The sequence below is a fragment of the Protopterus annectens genome, chromosome 3.part1 (genome assembly GCF_019279795.1).
Source record: "Protopterus annectens isolate FY-2018-M chromosome 3.part1, PAN1.0, whole genome shotgun sequence".
NCBI lineage: Eukaryota > Metazoa > Chordata > Ceratodontiformes > Protopteridae > Protopterus > Protopterus annectens.
The window spans coordinates 1,606,283,881-1,606,305,933 of NC_056732.1; the positions used below are offsets into that span (position 1 = coordinate 1,606,283,881).

The window sequence follows — 22,053 nt, forward strand, 5'->3', positions numbered from 1 at the left end:
TATTAACAAAGGAGAGATATGCTTAATCTTCTGCTTCGTTTTAGCAGGGGCATTGGCCCACAAAAACTCAGTGGTTCAGAGCCCTGACATACTTCAATCAAGAAGCCCTGTACTTTCTCACAGACAAGATCTGAGGAACATCTCCCAGCCCTTTTGAAATAAGCAGCCTAGGTTCCTCCTTCTTGTTAGCAACAGATGTTGCCAGTGGACATGTGAGTTGCTTGTTCCATAACAGCCTCAGACAGGGTCACAAAAGTGGGGGCAGGGGTTGGAACCCGACAACCCAAGGTTTCATCGGACTCAATGGAGATGTTCAGTTGAGGATAGACAGCTGAAGTCTCCAAATTAATTTTCTAAGACATCTTTTGCTGTGAGTGGATGTCAGAGTGGGAAGACTTAGCCAACATCGTGACTTGGGCAAGGAGCTTATGACACTCGTTTTCTAAACATAATGACAAAGAAAACAGATAGCTATAGGGTCTGAGGAATGAAAGACTGACGAATCAAACACTCCCTATGGCTATGCACACCACCCCAGGCAAAACAAAATTTATCGTGAGGTTCCTTATGTGGAACCTGTCTCCCACAATTATATTTCCCTTTTCTGGATGACATAAACCTAAGAATACCTTGAAATCAAAGAAAGGATATGACCCACAACAAGGTACTTCTCTGCCCAAATGGCTAGGTAACTGGCTCAGAGATGTTTGACAAAGAGACCAAAGACTGAGTTCTGTGTTTGGACGGGTAGCAAAGAAGTTCTAAGGGTCGCACATTCTTAAATCCCTTATGCACTACCTGCCTTCAGGCTTAGGTAATCCATTGAACGTATGGCGCATGAAATGGCTCAGGCTTTGGTATGCTAGCTGGACATATGGCTACCCTTGGCAAGGTATCTCACTTGTAGTACTGTAACAGTGACATCTGAAGGACATCAGCAAAAAGTATCAAAAAGTGTGCTCCGGAAAGTTGAATTGCAATTATCTTGAGTGACTACTGTGCACAAAGCACAGCAGATGCTTTCACTCAGGAAGTGCTGACAATTACAAAAAATTAAGACACATACTTGTGAGCATTAGTTAATGATTGGACTTTACAAACCAAACTTATTAATTCAAACTGTTGCAGTATTGTTAATACACATCATCTGATCTTACACTGCATCACAATATGACAACAACATGAAATCTATAAAGTGCAAATTAAAAAAAAAAAACACGGAGTCATTTCACTTGAAAGATGATCCAAACAGAAAATTGGGAGGAAACAGTCATGGACAAAACTGCACTGAATGGCATCAAGTAAAACCTTATCTCCTTGTGAGTTTTGCAATGTCATGTACAAATAATAAAACAAAGGTCACTATACAATTAGACTGAAAATAATTTAATGTACTCTTAAAAGATGTTGCCAAGTAACCATTACCTGTGGTAGTTCTTGAAATAATTCACGCTTTGCTTTCTGATGGATTCTTGCAGAACCTCTGATTTACTGCCACAGAACTCCTCCCCAACTTGCATCAGCCTGATTTATTAAAAGCAAACAATATGCTTAGAAAAGTTCATGCTCTCAACCTTGAAAAGTTACAGCTAAGACATGTTTGAAGGTCCAAGAGAACTGGCGTGTGAAATTCCTCCTAGCTTTTCTAATTAACATTCTCAACCACAACCACTCAAACAGCACCAAAATCTAATAACAGACATCGACAAAAGATGTTAGTCAAAGGTCAATTTAAATTGAGTCTGTCATAATTAAAGGGCATACAATGATTAATGGAAAGTGGCAATACAGCTGTGAAATGAAAACAAGTGTTCCTAGTGCGAGGTAAATACATTTTGAGTCACCCTTAGTTTTACTCAGCTATTTCCATTCTCCCTTATCAGTGAACATTTATGAGCTTTGGTAAAGTACCTGCTGATTATATCCAGTACAAAGATGAAGTCATCATATTTGAAGTTAGACATATCCGTTCCAAGTAAATAGGTTTTGACTTTTAATTGAACATCCTGCAAAGAAAAAATATGAAAGGAACATTTAAAATATTCAGGCTACATCAATGATAAAAACTGTCTATTTTCTTTTATAATCCACAAAATATAACAGGAAGAGCATCAAGAATAATTTTTAGATTCTACATTAGGATCTCTCCTTACTCCCAGACATATGACTTTTAGAACTGCAGCAGTTTTACTTGACGAGCACACAGTAATTCGAAAGTAACAGACTAGTACAATGCCATTTGAGAGTCACATATGTAAAAGAGCTGAGAACCTGCCAGATCCTTTAAATTCAGTAATCTGGAAATTTATGCAAACTATGACTGGCTAAAAATCTATAGCCTAAACCTGGGATGTCCAACAGGTGGATCACAGGCCGCAGTCTGGCACACCAAAGTACTTTATTTGATCCATGGATGGCCCAGAGATGTCAATGACAACTTTTCAAAATTAATCGTTATTCTGAGTCTACTGCACAGTTAATTGAGTCCTGGCATTTTAAACTCAGTTCAGGACTTCCCAGTGAACCACTTGTCAGTACATGCATATGCACTGAAGAAATACATGACTCCAGAGTCTCTTGCTGAAGCGGGAGAAGTGTTTATACAGTTTAATGTGTGTGTGTGTGTGTGTGTGTGTGTGTGTGTGTGTGCGTGTGTATGCCTGTAATCTAAGTGCATGTGGTTTCTGTTTATATGTGCGTAATGTTAATGTATAAATTGCTTGTTTACAGGAATGATGTATGCTTGTATTAATAAAGCAGAAAAGCACAGCAACTGTGTGCATGTATGTGTGTTTGTAGTTCTGCAGTGCTGACATGTGAGTCATTTGTTTGCAAGAGTGATGTGTGCTTGTGTGAAGCAGTAAAGCAGAGTGACTGCAAGCATGTTTGCTTGTGTTAGTATGCATGCAATGCTGGTGTGTGAATAACCTGTTTGCAACAGTGAGGTGTCCTTGTTTGAAAATCAATGCAAGAGTGTATTTGCCTTCCTTTGTTTGTGTGTCTGTCTGAGCATGTGAGTTATCTGAAAGTGAAGTATGCTTGTGTAAAGTTAGAAGTCGGTGGATGTTCACAGTTAAGTATTAGGCCAACTGCTCTTGCAGGCAATTTTAAGCCTAGCCAGTCTCCCTTTTCGTGCTTAAAAGAACCTATCCCATTTACTTCTACATTAGCCTTACCCATTCCGTGGTCGATAATTATATAACTGGAATCATACCATAGATAATTCGAGGGGAGCCACACATGGGATAAAGCATTTAGGAGCTGTGTGTTTCCATTAGTAGTACAAGGGGCAGTCTTGGAGTGAATTTTGTATTTCCTAGCCACAGATCTAAGCTGCACTTGAAAATGGACAGGAATGAACTTTGGTTTACGCATATGTGGAGTCTGTTCCACAGCAGCAGTATCCTTTCCAAAATATACCTGTCTCTCAAAAAATGTTCTACTGATGTTGCAGAAAAGGTTTAGATCCCTAGACAGAGTATTTCTGATGCTATCTGACTTGCTGATGTGTAGTAAATCCATCAGTAATGGGTTGGAGGATGTCTTGTATGTCAGACACAGGTCACCTCTAAGTAATCTGTAGGATACCGAGTATAGTGACAGAGGTTTTAGTCAGTCCATGTAGGACATGTTCTTTAGGCTTTGCATCCTTTTAGTAAAGTATGTCTGTGGGTGTTCCAGTTGTCGCATGTGTCTGGACAGATACATACCAAAGGGGGCATTATATTCAATGACTGACCTAATGAGGACCGAGTAAAGGGGAAAAAAAGACATCTCCAGATCTAGACACAATCTCTTGGTTTATAAACTGTGCAGTATAGCAGACCCTTCTCACAACAATAGACACATGTTGGTCAAAAGTTAAATCACTGTCCATATAAGGTCCCAAATTGGTCATCTCTTAGGGGTGCATTATCGATGTGGTAGTTCCCCAGGGTAGATGACCTCCCAAAGGATACAACCCATGTTTTAGCATTTAATTTCAGACCATGATTTTGACACTGGTTATTTATTTGAGACAAAAATTCCTGTGGGATGACTAAGTCATTTGGGGATTCAATGACTGCTCCTAGCTGGTAATCATCTGCAAACATAGCCAGCCAGATCCCTTTGTTATTGGCTTTTGCTTCAGAAGTACAGATGCCAAACAGGAGAAGTCCCAGCCCAAAACCCTAGGGGACTCCACTAGTGACTAGTCTCTGTGGAGCTAACTTCCCCTGTTTTGATTATCTGCTTCCTGTATGTGAGACAGATGGCAATCTAGTGGGTGATACAGTGGTTTAATCCCAGTTTATTTAGATTTTTTACTATGCTTGAATGGGGAATTGTGTCAAAAGCTTTGGTAAAGTCGAAGTATGTAGTGTGTATCATTTTGCCTTCATCCATTGCTTTAATGACCTTTTCAACAAAATCTACCAAGCTGAGTAAGTATGACCTGCCCTTGATGAATCCAAACCGATACAGGTCCAGTGTTTGTAGGTCCCCTATGTTCTGAATGATTAATTCCATGCTAAGTCTTTCCATGGCATGTTGAATGAGCAGTTGGGAAAGTTCAGAACTGTCTGACTGCAAATTACTTCTGTTCAAAAATGTTTGGTTTTCTGGCAATGGCGATGAAGCTGATAGCAGTGGCGGGGGAATTCACAAAAAACAGTCCTGCTATACCTCACAACTCCCCATAATTTTGCATAATGTTCAGATTAGAGCCCTTCTCAGAAGAGGATGAGAGGGCAATGGTGTTGGGGTTTCATAATTGTGTCTGACTTTTAAAAAGTATTCATGGTTGTATGTAAGATTCTTCTCTGTTCTGTAAAACTTGATTTTCTGGTAAATCACTAATGATTACAGCCAATCTCAGAAGAGACTGGCAAGCAGTGGGGGAGGGGGGGTTACAACTGTATTTGACCTTACAAAGCATTCCTGATTTTGTATCAGGTTTTCCCTTACTCACCCTGAAATGTGATTTTCTGGTAAATAAGTGACAATTAGTCTATCAATATCAGAATGGTACAGTTTTAATTTCATTAATGTAGTACTGATACACATCTCAACTTTTCAGAATTTTGCAATGTCTGTTTTTTTTTTTTTTTGCCAGATTCTGTGAGGATTAATGGCTGTGAGCTGTAAAATGAGCTGCTTTGTGTAGTCAAGGGTACCAGGTTTGATTCCTTCCACCTCCATTTGCTTATTTTGTATTCAGTTGTCTTGGCTTACCTGGTTAACAAAGTACACTGGTGACTGCAGTCAGAGATACCTAATGTCATAATTGTTCAGAAAATGCATGTTGACGAACAACCTGTTCTATTAACTTTAATTACTGAAATGGTCTCTGATTTTTGGGCCTTTCAACCTCACCCCAATAGCCTTTGTCTGGATTTCTTTAGGAAAGAAGTTGAGAGATATGGCTGTTTGATTACAAGAGTGAGGTATGCTTCTGTGAAGTAAGTTAAGATTGCTTTACTACGTGAGGTTGAGAGAGCAGTGTCCGCATTTGTTTTCAGAATGCAATGCAACTTTTTCTCTCTTCTGGCAGTTCAGCACATCAGAATAAACGTTGATATACAAATACTGATTGCTGGGATAGACTGCTTTTATTGTATGTGTGAATGTGGCTGTGTTTTCAGTGAGAGGAAGGCTGAAAGGAGATACTACAGCTGCAGTTTTAACCCTTTGTGATACTCTGTCCAATATAGTCAGGAGTCCCTAATTTTGAATAATATTTTTTGTCTGTTCATTATGAAATGTATGGTTTTGTGGGAAATAATGTCAGGCAAAGTACAGTTGTGTACACTTACCATAAATGTAGATGTTCGAGTGTATTCACTGTTGCAGTCATTACATTTGGGTAATCTGCTGGCAGGTTGCCCTCAGTCAGCCTGATTAACAAAGTCTTGGGTCCTGTGTTAGTTGCTGTCCCTTCTTCCATGACGTCAGGTCATCAGGGGTATAATACATGCAGCTGACGCCATTACATCAGTTTTTCTTGCCCCAGATGTCAGGTGCCCACCAAATGGGGAGCAAAAAAAAAAAAAAAAATATATATATATATATATATATATATATATATATATATCATTTAAAATACAAAAAATATACCTCCAAACAAAAGCAAATACACCCAAAAAGGCTTTTAAGCATAGGAAAAGAAAGGAGAGATACAGAAAGAGAAAAAACGGGGGGCTGGAGGGTGGGTAACCAGGACTGCAACAGTGAATACACTCGAACATCTACATTTATGGCAAGTGTACACAACTGTACTATGTTCTTCATGTTTCACTGTTGCAGTCATTACATTTGGGTAGAGTCCCAAAGGTATGGTTGGGAGGATGGATTTATACAGCATTAGGAGCAGCTATAAGGCTCTGCAGGACAGCAGTGGCAAAGCCAGCTCTGGATTTGAAGAAGAGAGGTAAATGGTAATGTTTGGTGAACGTATGAACTGAACTCCAGGTAGCAGCTTCTAGAATGTCTCTGGTAGGAACTCCTCTGAGAAAGGCTGCAGAAGTAGATGCAGCCCTGGTGGAATGACACCTGATCCCCTTGGGGATAGGTTTACCATGGTGCATATAGCAGAAACAAATACAATGGCTTATCCATTTGGAAATAGTCTGCTCTGAAATAGCCTTTCCCTCTGCCCCTGCAGCAAATGTCACCAATAGTTGTTCGGACCTTCTTAGAGATTTCGTACTGTTTAAGTAGAATCTAAGTTGTCTGTGTGCATCCAATGAATGCAGAATTCACACACCCTTGTTCTGTGGATTGGGGAAGAAAGTTGGCAGATGAATGGTCTGATTAAGAGCCACACTGGATACCACCTTAGGCATGAAAGATGGATTGGTCCTGAGAGCCACCCTGTCCGGATGAAAAATAATGAAAGGCTCCACTGCCATAAGAGCCAGTAATTCTGAAATCCTTCTAGCTGAAGTGACTGCTAAAAGGAAAGCTGTTTTCCAGGAGAGAAATTTTAGGTCTGCAGTAGTCACTGGCTCAAAAGGAGGGAGATTAAGTTTTTCCAAAACAAAATTGAGGTCCCATGCAGGAGTTGGTGCTCTCCTGGGAAGTCTTAAATTGTTGGCCCCTCTGAGATACTGCTTTAGCAGAGGATGAGAGAAGAGGAGAGGTTCTGTGTTGTAATGAGCTGAAATGGCAGAGGCATGGAATTTTATGGACGAAAAAGATAGGCCCTTGTGAAGCATCTCAGTTAAGTAATGCAGAATCTGAGGAATATTGGGCATTGCTGTGCTTATTCCTTGTGACTGGTTCCAGGCAAAGAATCTTTTCCATTTATCAGCATAAGATTTTCTAGTACTAGGCCTTCTAGCCTCCAAAATTACATCCATCACTGGTTTGCTGAAGGATGCCAAGGGTGAAATTAGTTGATTAGCCGTGCTGCAAGATTCAAAGTTTGGAGCTGAGTGTGCAGAATTTGGTAGTTCTGCTGAGACAATAGGTAAGGAGTCTGAGGCAGGTGCCACAGAGGAAGGTGTGACACATTGCGCAGGAGTGGGTACAAGTGTTGGCGAGGCCAGTCTGGAGCAATCAGAATCATTTTTGGTTTGTCCTGTTTGACTTTTAGTAGAACTTTGGAGAGCAGAGGCAGAGGACGATAAGCATAGACTGATAGGTTTTTCCAGCTGAATGACAGAGCATCCACTTTCCAAGCTTTTTTGTGATGAATTCTTGTGCAGAATTTGTCCAACTGATAGTTCTGGGGTGAGGCAAAAAGATCTTTGCCTGGGTTCCCCCATTTGCTTGTCAACATGTTGAAAACATGTGGTTCCAGTTTTCATTCGTGTGGGTCCATTATATTTCTGCTTAGTTCTTCTGCCAGAGTATTTAGCTTTCCTGGCAGGAATTGAGCTTGTAGTTGTATCTGACAGGTCAAGGCCATGTTCCACAATGCCACGGCTAGTTTGCAAAGGGGGTAGGAATGTGCACCCCCCCCCGCTTGTTTACGTACCACATAATTGTGGTGTTGTCTGACTTTATCATTAGTTGTCCTGGTTGAAGGTAGTCATTGAAGGCTGTCAGAGCATTCTATACAGCTAGCATCTCTTTCTGATTGATATGTAGGTGCATTTGATTTGGGATCCATTTACCCTGAATTCACTTCCTCACCAAATGAGCCCCCCAAGCATAGTCTGATGTGTCTGTTGTTAAGGTTTGGGCGGCAGAGGGTGGAGTGAATGGCAGTCCCTTGTTTTGGTGGCAGGCCTCTGCCCACCATAGGAACTCTAGTGGCAAGCAAGGTATAATAGGAATCATTGTTTCCAGGCTGTGACAATGTTGACTCTATAAACATTTTAAGTAACACTGAAGTTTCCTCATATGCAGTCTTGCATATGGAATTAGAAGAATGCAGGAGGCCATGAACCCCAAGGCTTGCAGAATTTGTCTTGCAGATAGCAGGGTTTTTGTGGCCACCTGTATGAAGTAAGTCATCAATTGAATTTGCTTTTCTGGTGTAAGGTAAGTCATCTGGGATGTTGCATTCAAGCTTGCACCCAGGAATGTAATTTTTTGAGAGGGTATCAGTTGTGATTTCTTACTGTTTATGGTGTACCCTAGACAAGTTAGAACACTTTTTACAAATGCCAGATGCTTCAGAAGAATGTCCTTGTTTTCTGCCTGAATTAGACAATCGTCCAGGTATGGATATATTTGAATATTTCTTTGCCTGCAAAATGCAATTACTGGTGCCAGGCACTTTGTGAAGACCCTGGGTGCAGTAGATAATCCAAAGGGCAGTGCAGAGAACTGGTAATGCAAGTAGCCTGCTTTGAAACGGAGGTATCTTCTGCAAGATTTCCTAACTGGGATATGCAGGTAAGCCTCTTTTAAGTGTAGAATTGCCAACCAGGCATCTTTGCCTAGCATAGGTAGTAACTGTTGAAGAGTCAGCATCTTGAATGTCCAGAAATGTGTTTAGAGTGGATAAGTCCAGAATTGGACGCCTTGATTTGTCTTTTCTGGGTACCGGGAAAAGTCTGGAATACAAACCTTGTCCCTTTTCCTCTTCTGGTACTGGTTGAATAGCCGCCATGTTCATGAGGGACAGAACTTGTTTCTGGGCCTCTGCCCACTGATTTGGGGGCAGATCTGGCCATCCGTTTGGGATTGGCAATGTGTGGAAGTGAAATCTGTATCCCTGGGATACTATATTTAAAACCCATTTGTCCTGGGTAATAAGTTGCCAGTTTCGTGCATGAAGTGCTAGTTTTCCCCTCAAAGGGGCAGCCAAGAGGTAAGTGCTTGGTGATTGTAGAGGGAAGTCATTGAGACTGTTTACCATAGGGAGGTGCCTTGTTGCTTCCAGATTTGGAGGTGGAGGCACCCCATTGTTTTGTTCTGAAATTTCCTTGTGACTGAAACCTGGAGCCTTTGGAATGTCTTGATTTGACTTGAGCGGCTCTCGAGGGGACTGGAAAGGAACAGTTCTTAGTAGGCCAGTGCCTACTAAATCTTGGAGGTTGCACTTGTAAGAAATCTTTCACAGTTTGTATAGATTTTGCTTTATCTTCCATCTTTTTTAACACTTCTTCAGCCTTATTACCAAAGAGACGGTCCTGTTGTAAAGGAGCATCCAACAATTTTGCTTTAATATGGTCGGGCAGAGTTTGCTCTTTGAGCCAAGCATGCCTTCTTAGCACAGATCCAGTTACAGCAGCCCTGCAAGAGGCCTCCAAGGAATCAAAACCACATTGCAAAGTATGTTTTCCAACTTGTTCTGCTGAATGCAATAAATCCTGCAATTATTTTCCACACAGTCAGAGATTAACATCATTTTTTGTTTAAGTAGTCCTATGATATGCTGTTGATATTTAAGCATATGAAATTGACAGTTTAAAGCCCTGATTGCCAAGGTTGCAGACGTGTAAACCTTCTTACTCCATCTATCCAGCGCCCTGGAATCTCTATCAGAAGGGGTAGGATTTTTGGCAGTAGAGGCCTTAATGCCCTTGGGACCCTGAGAAATAGTTTCAGGATCAGCAATAGGGTTTTTGAAAAGGAATTTGTGGGAGTCAGGAACCCTGTAGTATCTGTCTGGCTTACAAGGAGCCGGAGGCAGAGAATCAGGAGTCATACTAGATTCTGAAAAAAACATCATCAACAATGTCTAGAACAGGTGGTATAGCTAAAGGCCTATGCTGAGGAAGTAGAAGTAAATCCCTAAGTCTCTTTTTAGATTCAGAGAAATCCTGACTTTCTCAGTGGAAATGTTCCCTTAAGGCATGTAAAGTTTCCCCAAAAGAAAAATCCTCAGGGGAGAGAGGGAGAAGGAATGGAATCCTCTGCATTAGAGTCCTCATAAGTAGGAATAGACAAATCCTGTTCATTAGAAGAGTCAGAAGAAATAGAATCTTGTTCAGAAGATTCATAATCAATGTCTTGCCTAGGTCTCTTAGAAGGAGGGGGTTGGCTACCCCTGATCAGAGTAATTAAATCTTCAGCCATTTTGATAATTTGTTTTTTAGGCATAGGGGCCTGCACGTGTGGCCCAGGCATCAGTTTTTTAGAAAAAGATTTAGATTTTGGCCTTAATTTTGAAGATGGTGTTGGTCTAATACACAAATCTGTAGGCCTGAAAACACCCTCAGAAGCCGGTGCCTGCACAGCGGCTCTGGACCCTTCTAAGGTAGAGACATCCACGGGTTCCATAATTGAAGCATCTCGCGGCATACCGGACTCCGAATGGGTCTCAGTAGAGGCCTGCGAATCAGAAGTAGCAGGTATCAGGGGCTGCGAAAGCGCCTCATTGAGTATCGGCGAACTGGCAACTGGCTTAGGAGAAACATCATCGTCAGTTTTGGACCTCGACAGTCTGTCTCTGTCTTTTTCTTTGCATTTTTTAGGTATTCCGGTAGTCGGATTGCTAACCAATGACATTTCTGGATAATTAAATCTTGAGCCAAAATATTTAGAAGCAAAAATATACCGACGTTTAATCGTGCATTGATTAAATTTAGCACAAAACCGACAGCAAGGCACGTTGTGGTCAAGGCCTAGGCAAGGACTACAGTACAAATGAAAATCCTTATGAGGTATTTGCTTCCCACAAGTAATGCAATTATTAACTTTTACTGACATTGGTAAGGAGCAAGAAAAAGTTTCCCCAACGGGGTACTTGGCTTTTAGCTGAAGACTTCGGTTCTGAAACTCGAAAATGAAATTTCAGGAGTCGGCCGACTGGCACGTGCGAACTGCTTCTGCTTCGGGCACTGCGCAGCAAGAAAGACTGATGTAATGGCGTCGGCTGCATGTTTTATACCCCTGACGTCATGGAAGAAGGGACAGCAACTGACGCAGGACCCAAGACTTTGTTAATCAGGCTGACTGACGGCAACCTGCCAGCGGATAACCCAAATGTAATGACTGCAACAGTGAAACACGAAGAACATCTGCATTTCAGATGTAATACCCTTGAGAAAATACATGGAAAACCTGTTCTAACAATGCCTCTTAGTAAATGCAAGATTTAAAATATATTTTAGTGTTTGGTCTTTGTTTCCTCACTACTTTAGTTTTTGCTTTATCCTGCATTCTTGGTCTTTAATAAGATGCACAAAGATATTAAAAATGCAATTTGAGGATGGCGTGGTTAGGATGCTGACAGGACAGCAGAATTCTCCTGCTCTGCTATTTTATATATTTCCGACAGGAAATATTCATTTCTATCTATAATACCAGTCTTACTGAAATAGTTTTACACAAGTTAAAGTGCCCTCTAAGACAGAATAAAAAAAATCATCACTTATTCTGAAAATGTCCTGTCAAATTCTTTATGTGAACAATACCTTCTCATACAGCCTGAAAATGAGTCATATGAAAGCAAACTTGCAGGATTCATCTCTTAAGAAAGAACTTCAGTCAGTTCTTTCCAATATACAGGAACTATCTTTGAAAATGGATAAAATGGCACTAAACTTGATAATTTCAAGGAGAAGTGCAATAAACAAATGGATCTAATCCAAGAAGCAAAACACCAGCAGAACAGCAGACAGCTCAAAAATCTGTCATCGAGGACACTCTAAATGAAACAGAAGGGAGAATGAACAAGGAAGAACATAATACTGAATTTTTATTAAAGCAGAATACCTGTCTCATGAACAAGACTGATGACCTAGAAAATAGATACCGCAGGAATAACATCAGGATTTTTGGTTTACCAGAGAAAAACTGAGGGTGACAATATGGTAAACTTTTTTTCTTCTTGGTTACCATAAATACTAGACTTACCTGAAAAATTATTTGGTACTGAAAGAGCGCACAGGTCTTTGGCTTCATCTTCTCCCTCAAAAAGCAGTAGTTCGTCAAGATCTATTACTGTAAGATTTTTTTTTCTTCACAGGACAAAGAATGAGTCTTAAAAAAAACAGCTTGGTCAAAGTCTCCTATTAAATTTGAAGACTTGAAGAAAGACTTATCTGGTTTGATAATGACTATTCCTCTCCTGTTATATCAAGAAGAAAGTGCTTTCTTCCACTAATAAGAGATCTGAAGAAAAGCAAATAAAGGTTAATCTTTTGTTCCTGGCCAGATTAAAAATATTTCCTTCTAATGAGACTAAAACATTGAAGATCTAGGTGCAGCCTTAACGTATCTAAAAATGAACAACATCTTAAAACAAATGGAGGATATGGATTGGAACAGTGCTTCTTTAAAGAGACAAGCAGAGAGAGACACAAATGGAAAATGAGTGAAAAGAAGAAGAAACTAAAGGACAAATAAATTGAGCAATCTCTAATGTCACTATGTTAAATAATTTTAAGGTTTTCTATATCTTTCCTTTTTTTCTTTGTATAATATTTTGACAACCAGGTGGTAAAGAAAGAAGACTCAGATTAATCTATATTAAGGTAAACTAATTTTAGCTAATTTGCTTATATATATATATATATATATATATATATATATATATATATATATACTTCTTAAAAAATGCTAAGTATCTAAAATATTTCTTTTCTTTTTACTGCACTATATACCAATATATACAAATAACATTAACTGATAAGCTAGTTTAAAGTAAATATCGGTTACAGCTAAAGCTATTTTTTTAGAGTCCTTACATTATTAATTTGAATACATTCTGGGTCTCCTTTTGTTGACTAAATGATATATGCATGCGGTATATGACTCTGTCCCTGATAAAGTGTCTCTTTGGAGGGACTTTGCTTGTCATCCGACAAACATTTAAGTGACTATAAATCTTTTTGGTGAGATTATTTTGAGCCTATCCTTGTTTGTCATTTATGTGATGCTTGTGTCTGCTTGATGAATGTAATCAGCTTAGATGTGTGTATGTGCGTAGTTCTCTTTGTGTGGTGTGATGGCTTCTAAATTACTGAGATTCCTACTTGGTGAACAGCTTTTGTTTGCGGCATGTCTGTGGAAATATGTGGTGATGTTTCTTATCTTTCTATGATTATGATGTGCCCCTTGAACATTGTTTGGAGTGAATATCATTGATGCTGTGTAAATGGGAGGCTTTCTGGGATTGCTGAAGCCTGTACTGTGTCTTGTGCTGGGGGTTTTGTCTTGAGGGGAGTGAGGAAAATGGGAGTGCTTTTGCGGGGACTGTTTCCTGATCTTGTCTGGGCCACTGGATGTAGGAGGAGGTGTGATATTTTGTTATTGACTTGTTGACAGAAACTAGTGGCTTCTTGTTGGCTCATTATTTTCTTTTTCAAGACTTGAGTTTCCTGTTGAGATTGCGTGGGATACTTAAAAACAAAAAAAGAGAAAAAAAGAACTGCTAGTGATGTCATTAGGTACAGTAGTCAATCAAACTGTTGCGGGCAGATCCTTAAGCTAGTATGTTTAAACGGAACCTAAAATGGTACTGCAAATATATAAGAAAATGGTTTAACTTTTTTTGTCTTTTAGTATTATTAGTAATTGATGTATTAACATATTTGATATAGTAGCTACCTATTTTTATGTAAATAACATATATTTTTTTACATGTTTAATTACTCTAGCCCACTCAATTTACCAGTTGTTATAATGCACTAACTTCTGATCACTAAACTGAAACCTTTGCTACCTCAAACTTTGTAATGCTATACTCACTGTTACTTTCTGTACAACTACATATATCGCCCTATTATTTTTATTCTTACTTAAACCATATGACATAGCGGCACATAAATATGTAAATATTTACAAGTACACTGAAATGAGTACTCTCACAGATGTGAATCTCTGAAGTGAATGCAAGTCTAATCTTCAAAAGAAACATTCTGTTTTCTGTTACTAGTTAAAAATTAAAAATGTTTTTACAATGTAAAGTATTTAAGCAAGTTTAGTACACTTTATATAGATTATATAATAGATTTAAGATACAGAATTATTTCATTGAGTTGGTAATAAATGCACCTTAGCTGTATGTACTGAAATATTAATAACTATATATTTCCTATATTACAGCCGTTAAGTCTCACTCTTTTAGAAATGCTCATATAAGGTTTGTTGGTACAATCTTTTTTTTACCTTTACCTTCTTACAAAATAATATATTATTAGTAGAATATTAAATATCTATATAATTAAAATAATTTTCAACATTCTTTAATTTTAACAATAAATTTGGAGGGCTTTTTAAACTTCTGTCTTGTCTATTTTACATTTTTTGTGATGAAAAATATTACTATAACTATAGCAGAGAGGATGTTGGGTTTTTATTTTTGTCTTTTTTCTTTGGATAAGTGGGAATGTCTGGAAAGTTTCACTAATCAAGCAAGGAGTTTTAGACTCCATGTGGGGTTTGAAGAGTTTTGTAAATGTATGTTTACTTTCAATGAAAGCAATTTCAAATCTTTAAGTGTTTACTACTGTTTTTCTTGTATTTATACCTATCAGTCTATTTATTAATGAATATATTCTTCTGTATGAGTTATTTATGAGTTGGGGAGTGATTCAAAGGTATATTCTCTGTTTGGATTTCATGAAAATTCTTTATATAAAATCACTACTTTATTTCTTGATTAAATGTATACCTTTAAACATCAATTGTTTAAATAATGGTTGCAAAAGAGGGAATCTAAAGAGATTTTTGAAACTTTTCAATTCCTAGATTAGTTTTTGCAAGAGACTCATTTATTACAAACTGATATTGACAGACCAAAACATACTTAGTATTATCTAGCTCTCAACATAATCAGAAAAAGTGGGGTGGTATTTTGATGGAGAAATACTATACCTATCCCTAAGATAGTCAGTTCTTATAAAGATGATAAAGGTTTACTATGTTCAGTAACACTGGAAATTAATAGAAAATTGTATACCTTTATTAATTGATATTGATTTTTCTGGAATAGGAATTAGGACTGTTAAACAGCACCTAGACCAAGCTGTTCATATCACAGAAGGCAGTATAGAGACTTTAATTGTATTTTAAGGGATGAGGATTCTAACACCACTAGAAAGAGAAGAATATTGGCACTTACCAAGAATTAAAAAATATATTGATTTAATTCACGTCAGAGATATACATGATTTTTCGCATCTATATCACGTTATCAAAATCTTACTACATCGAATCACTAAAGGTCGACCTCTAATGATCAATGTAGTAAAACATTGAATAACATTTAAAAAAAACAAACAAAAATAAAAACTAACTAGCGTAGGCAGGGGGGCAACCCCCCCGGCACCCCCATCTGGGGGGCTATGCCCCCACACCCCTTTTTTAAATATTCCAACTCCAAGACCACACTACATTGAGGTAAATGGAAATATCCCCCTACGGAAATTTCCGTTTACCTGCACAATGTTCTTCGCTTTCGATGTGGTGGTGCCGACAATATCAGCTTCGATATTGTCAGCTTTTGACATCGTGAAGTAGACCCGATTTTTCAGATACAGACTCACTTTTTTTACTCACTATTCACATAGGCATGGAACTCAGGCCAGAACTGATAGAGTTTACATATCAACCTAAAAAATAGATTAGAGAAGGTTAAAGTTATATCATGTCCACTCTTAAACCACAACGATATAACTTTTGAAATAACCCTAAAACAAAATCATAGTATTCCTAATAAACGTATACCTGCCTATATAACTAACCTGAAAGACTTCAAGGAATATTTTCTAAATTAAATTCAAAATGTTATGCTTACCAATTATATGAAAGACACAGGTATATTTATGGGATGCTTTAAAAGCATACTTGTATGGTAGAATTATATACTGGTATATTTCAAAGAGAAAACAATGGGATAAAGAACTGACTGACTTGCAAAAACAAATAGATAAATTAAAATTAGACAGTTAAAAAACAAACACAAATATGATAAACGAGATAAATAAATTGAACAGTAAATACTTAGAAATTTTAAATCATAAAACCATGATCTATCTGGAAAAGATTAAAATAATCATTCAGTTAACCCTAAATGCATGCATAAACCAGCTATCAGAACAAAACTATATAAAAGCTAATCATGTTATAAAAATATTTTCTCCCTCAAAAAAGAAAGTCAGTGAATTACTGGACATCTTGAAAGAATTTAGGGATTACTTTAACACAATAAATACCAATAATTCTTTAACAGATTCTCAAGAGAAAAGTAAGAAATTTATTAAGAAATATAATAAGAAAAAATTAACTGAGGACCAAATTAATCTTATTGATAGGCCTATCTTAAATTCTGAATTAAAATCTCAAATAAAGAAAAAAATAAAAATAAATAATACTCCTGGTAATGATGGCATCATTCCTGAACTTTGTAAGTTAATGCCAAAAGAAGCTTTGATTATACTGCTTCAAATGTTCCAGGTAGTTAAAAAAATAGAAAATGTTCCCCCTCTTGGAAATACTCCCTTATTTCTCTACTCTTAAAATCAGATAAATACCATGTAAAATGTTCTTATTATAGACCAATTCTTTGTTAAACATAGACTATAAATTATTTATGTCCATTTATGCTGACATATTAAAACAGTTTCTTCCACTTTTGATTGATGATGACCAAACTGGCTTTATCTTAAACAGAAACTCCTATGACAACATCAAACGAATCTTATCATTAATTGACTTTGTGAATAAAACAAAAGAGAAATTAACTATAGTAAGCCTGGATATCAACAAAGGGTGACCTAATGGCTAAGGTGTTTGCCTTACAAGCCTTGTCACCAAAATAAACAGAACATGCTGGAGGGATAGATTCCTGTCCCAGAGACTTCCCATACTCTGGAACAGACTACCTATCTATGTCAAACAGAGCTCCTCATTAGCACTCTTCAAGAAAAATCATGATGATTGGATGGGTAATAGGAAATTCACCCTGGGGATCACTTCTGTGGTTCTGCTTGACAGCGGCACAGGAAAATAATTTTCTTGGGTGGCGAAAGCCAGGGTACCTTTTTGGCTAGGCTTGTACAGGCCCTAGGGCCAATAGTCTAGTACCTAACTATGAACATGCTTTTGATTTGGTCAACTTGAGCTCTCTCTCACTGGTACTTAAATTTATACAACTTATTAATCTTCTCTAGATTAACTCTTATGCTTATGTCACAGTATGTCCATTCACTTCAGAATCAAATAAAATCTCAAAGGAACTAAGCAAGGGTGTCCACTTTCACCTTTACTTCTTACCTTAGTTATAGAGACATTTGCTAATTTAATAAGATCACATACATACATTAAAGGTGTTCATATAGATAAGAACCGAACTTCTAAGATCCAATTGTTTGCAAATTATATTCCTCTGACATCAAATGAATGTAATAATAATCTTTCAAACCTCTTTATTCTAACAGAAACCTTTCAGAAAAAAATCTACACTTACTTTTAATGAAGATAAAACAAACATTTTACCTATATAATTATAATATTAATGACATGGGAAAAGATTTAATAAATACATAGTCCCTGAAAAAAGATTAAATTATCTGGGAATAATTATCACTGAAAATATTAACAAAATAATACATAATTATAATAGTAGTTTAACTTCTATAGAAAATCTCACAAATAAGTGGAATAGATATATATTTTTTACTATGGATGAGAAACATTCCATAATTAAAATTATTATTCTACCAAAAATCATATATATATATATATATATATATATATATATATATATATATATATATAGTACAGTCATTATCTTTACCCCCTTCTAAAACCTTTACAAAAAATTTAATTCTTTAATTTTAAGATTCTCGTAGCATCCTCCGAATAAGCCCAGAGTAGCCTTAAGTCATCATATTAGAGACTGGTCCTTTGAAAGTATTGGGTCACCAGATCTTGAACTATTACTCCCCTAGCATCTGTTATCAAAAATCATCTGTTATCAAAACAATTATTCTCTGGTCAAATAGTTATTATACCTCTAAATGGGAGGACATTCAAGGAAACTTCTGGGTACAACTAAATCCCTCAAAACATTATAATTACTATTTAACTCCAAATAGTTATTTGTTCTGACTATTAAAAAAACAATTCATAAATAACCCTAATTAAACAATGAATTCTAATTACATTACTATTATAGTGAATACTTTGAGAATTTTTATTTATAGAAATACAAATGTATAAAGCATGTTTTTTTTTCCTTATCTTTCCAGTAGCTTATACTCAAAATAATATTTCTACTTTAAATCTATCTGTAATGACTATTTTCAAAGAAAATAATCTGTACTAATCCCTCATGAGTGTTCAGATACATCACAGTATACCCAAAACATATCCAAGTTCTCCCCAGTATTTAATCCTTTGTTCCTACCAACCTGTCTTAACCTTGTAACTTGACAAAAGTCATACCTACAAATAGTACTATGTTCAAAGCCTAGGTTTTGTTGTCAAGATGTAACAAATTTGTATGTTCTTATGTATACTACATTTTGTTTACTTTATACTTTATTGATTATTGTAATGTGTGCATGACAATTTACTGTTACTCGTGGAGCTTTTCTCCCCGGGCCTCCGCTGAAAAAGGATCTGTGTCCAGTCGGATTTTCCCGATAAACAAATGTTAAACAAATAAATAAATAAATACTATATTGGTCCAAGTTAATGAATAAAGGAAGCCTGTATTCTGCCCAATATATAATTAAGAAGTTTGATATGGAAGATGACATGGTTACACGCACAAAACTGTAGACAATCTACTGAACATAGAATTGAAGTTATGCAATCATCAGTGAGGAATTCTGTTCCTAATTTAATTGAAGTTTTAACTATGTTGGCATAACAGAAAATATCTGGGAAGGGTATTTTATCCAAAATTTGTAAGGTGATAAAAAATTATTACAATATAATAAAGAAAACAATTAGAATTATTTTAAACTTATAAATAATGAATTCCCTAATGACAAGGATAAAAAAAAAACTTTCTATTATCATCTAAACAAACCACATGGTCACTTAAATCAAAACTGTTCTCTTGGAAATTTTCACATAGGCTTTTCTTTATTCCACATAGAACAGAATTAATATCCAAAACTAAGTTGGTTTGTTGGAGATGTAGGTTAGACACTAAAGCTGATTGGGAAGATATGTTTTTTTGAATGATACCATTCCTCACTCAAATTATTGATAAACTCACCAATCTAGGCATCAACTCCTATATCGTTAAGTGGGTTGCAAATTGGCTCACAGAACACACAGTGTGAAAGTAGCGGACTCCAAGTCAGACTGCTGACCAGTCACGAATGGAGTCCCACAGGGTCCTCTCCTGTTTGGCATCTACTTCTTAAAAGTCCAGGCCAACATTTAGGGACTCTGGCTGACCAAATTCACAGATGACTGCAAGCTGGGAGCCATTATTAACTCCCCAAGTGATGTAGACATCCTACAGAAATGCCTCGCTGACACCAATGACTGGTGTCAAAACCATGGCCTTAAGCTTAATGCCAAAAAATGCGTCATCATCCCCTTTGGGAAACACTCAGTTCCCACTAATTACCACATTGATGGGAGCTCAATGAACACTGAAGGCTTTATAAGAGATTTGGGGATACAGGTTGACAGCAACCTCTCCTTCGACCACCACACTACCACTGTGGTGAAAAAGTCCTTCTATGTGGCACATCTCATTATTAAGGGTTTTGCATCCAGGAAGAAAAAGGTCATCATTTGCCTCATTAGACCAATCATAGAGTATAACCACCCATTTGGCATGTACCTCACTAGACACCTGCAACAGCTGGAGAGGCCACAAAAGTACCTCACTAAGAGGATTCTAGGCCTTAACACATGTCCTACATGGACAATTCAAAAAAATCCAGCTATTCTCTGTCTCAAATAGATTACTGAGAGGCAATCTCTGCTTGACTTACAAAGCCATGTCTGACCCAGCTCTGTTAGAAATGCTACATATAAAGAAATCCCAATCTCTCTGCATCACACGCTATAGAGACTTCAACCTCATTACCACAATCAACAGAACATGCTGGACAGACAGGTTCATAACCCAGAGACTGCCCATGCTCTGGAATAGACTTCCCATACATGTCAAGCAGAGCACCTCACTAGCCCTCTTCAAGAGAAATCTTGATGAGTGGATGGGAAATAGAAATTTCACCCCAAGGATCACTCCAGTGGCTCTACTTGATAGAGGCACTGGGAACTAACGACGGGCGGCACAATGCCAGGACACTTCTTTGGGTTAGACTTGTAAAGATCCCAGGGCCATTAGTCTAGTACACACCTATGAACCTATGTATTAGAGGTAGGTAGTGAGAAGATGAAATTTGGTTGGTGCTGAAAAAAGCAGCTTAGAATATAAAACGAGAAAAGATAATTCTGGTTGATAGAAAAGGGATGGACAGAATAGATCAACCTGGGTTAGTGAAGTTAGTTTGTAAAGCTGACAAGGGCAGTGGTAGTACTGTGCTTAGGTCTGAAGCCATGTTGATATGTAGATTTGAGATTATTACTTAGCAGGTAGCTAAGGAATTGTCTGTGTATGCATTTTTCAAACATTTTGGCTTGGGGGGGCATTTGGCCTGTATCTGTAATGGTGCCACCTTTGTAGAGGGGGATGATATAGGAGACGTTCCAGAGTTTGGGGACATATTGCTCAGTAATGGACCGGTTTATTAGGAAGGGTATAGGGTAGGGGATGGAGACTGCTGGTAATTTTAGAAATTCATTGGGGAGTTGGTCATCTGCGAAGGAGGATGGCTTACATTTGGACAGATATTTTTTGATGATGTTAGTTTGAATTGGTTTGTTTGTAAAGGAATTGGGGAAACTGCCTAGTACATTGGGGATAGATAGGGGTGTCTTGTTATTTTCTACTAGGGAAAGTATACAATTGATAAAGTATGAATTAAATTGTGTGGCTATACTATCTGTGGTATTTGGAGTGGTTGGAGATGGGGTTGTGTTCTGTCCAGGCGTAGGTAGCTGTTTAATGGCCCCCCAGAATTTCTGGGGATTGCTTTGGTGTTTCTCTTACATGGATATGCAGTATAGCTTTTTGTCTCGTTTGATTTGTTTTTGACAAGGTTACATAATTGATGGTATGTGAGGGGGGATCTTAACTTTTTTGTCTTATGGTATAGGTCCCATGCTCTGTCTCTCTATTTTAGGAATTCTTTAGTTTCATTGGTAAGCCATGGTATGTGCTTAGACTTAGTATGGTCCTTTCTAAGGGAGAGCTAGGTTGTTTAGTACACTGAGGAATTTATCATTAAAATATTCAACATCCAAGGTTTTTTGTAGGTGTTTTAAAGGGGACCAGTCACATTTTTGCAGAAGGTTTTTGAAAACTTCAGGGGAGAAATGTATTTTCTTGTGGACAACTTTGTAAGTGATATTTTTAGTACAAGAGATGTGTTGCTTAAGGAGGTAGGTAGGTAGACGATCACTTAGGCAGTCATGGAGACAGCCTGATTAGTGACAGAGTGAGGGTTTGTTTGTGAGTGTCCAGTCAAGGATTGATTCTTTTTTGCTATGTTTGTCAAATCCTGTAGGGGAATGTATAATCTGATAGAAACCATGGAGGTTGATAAAACTGGAGGGATTATCTGATGAATAGGTAGACCAATCCATGTTGAAATCCCCCATCATTATAGTTTCTTGTCTACAAGTTGA

At 37.5% G+C, this 22,053-nt stretch overlaps 1 protein-coding gene across 2 annotated transcripts in view; it reads right to left on the bottom strand.

Moving 5' to 3' along the window:
- Positions 1-22,053, bottom strand: part of VPS50 (VPS50 subunit of EARP/GARPII complex) — a 2,487,651-nt gene that overhangs the window by 756,506 nt on the left and 1,709,092 nt on the right. For both annotated transcript variants that reach the window (XM_044067641.1, XM_044067642.1), the window contains exons 15-16: positions 1,912-2,006; positions 1,426-1,524 (exon numbers count right to left, since the gene is read on the bottom strand). In XM_044067641.1, coding sequence (XP_043923576.1) covers positions 1,426-1,524; positions 1,912-2,006 — 194 coding nt within the window. The remainder of the gene's footprint in view (positions 1-1,425; positions 1,525-1,911; positions 2,007-22,053) is intronic.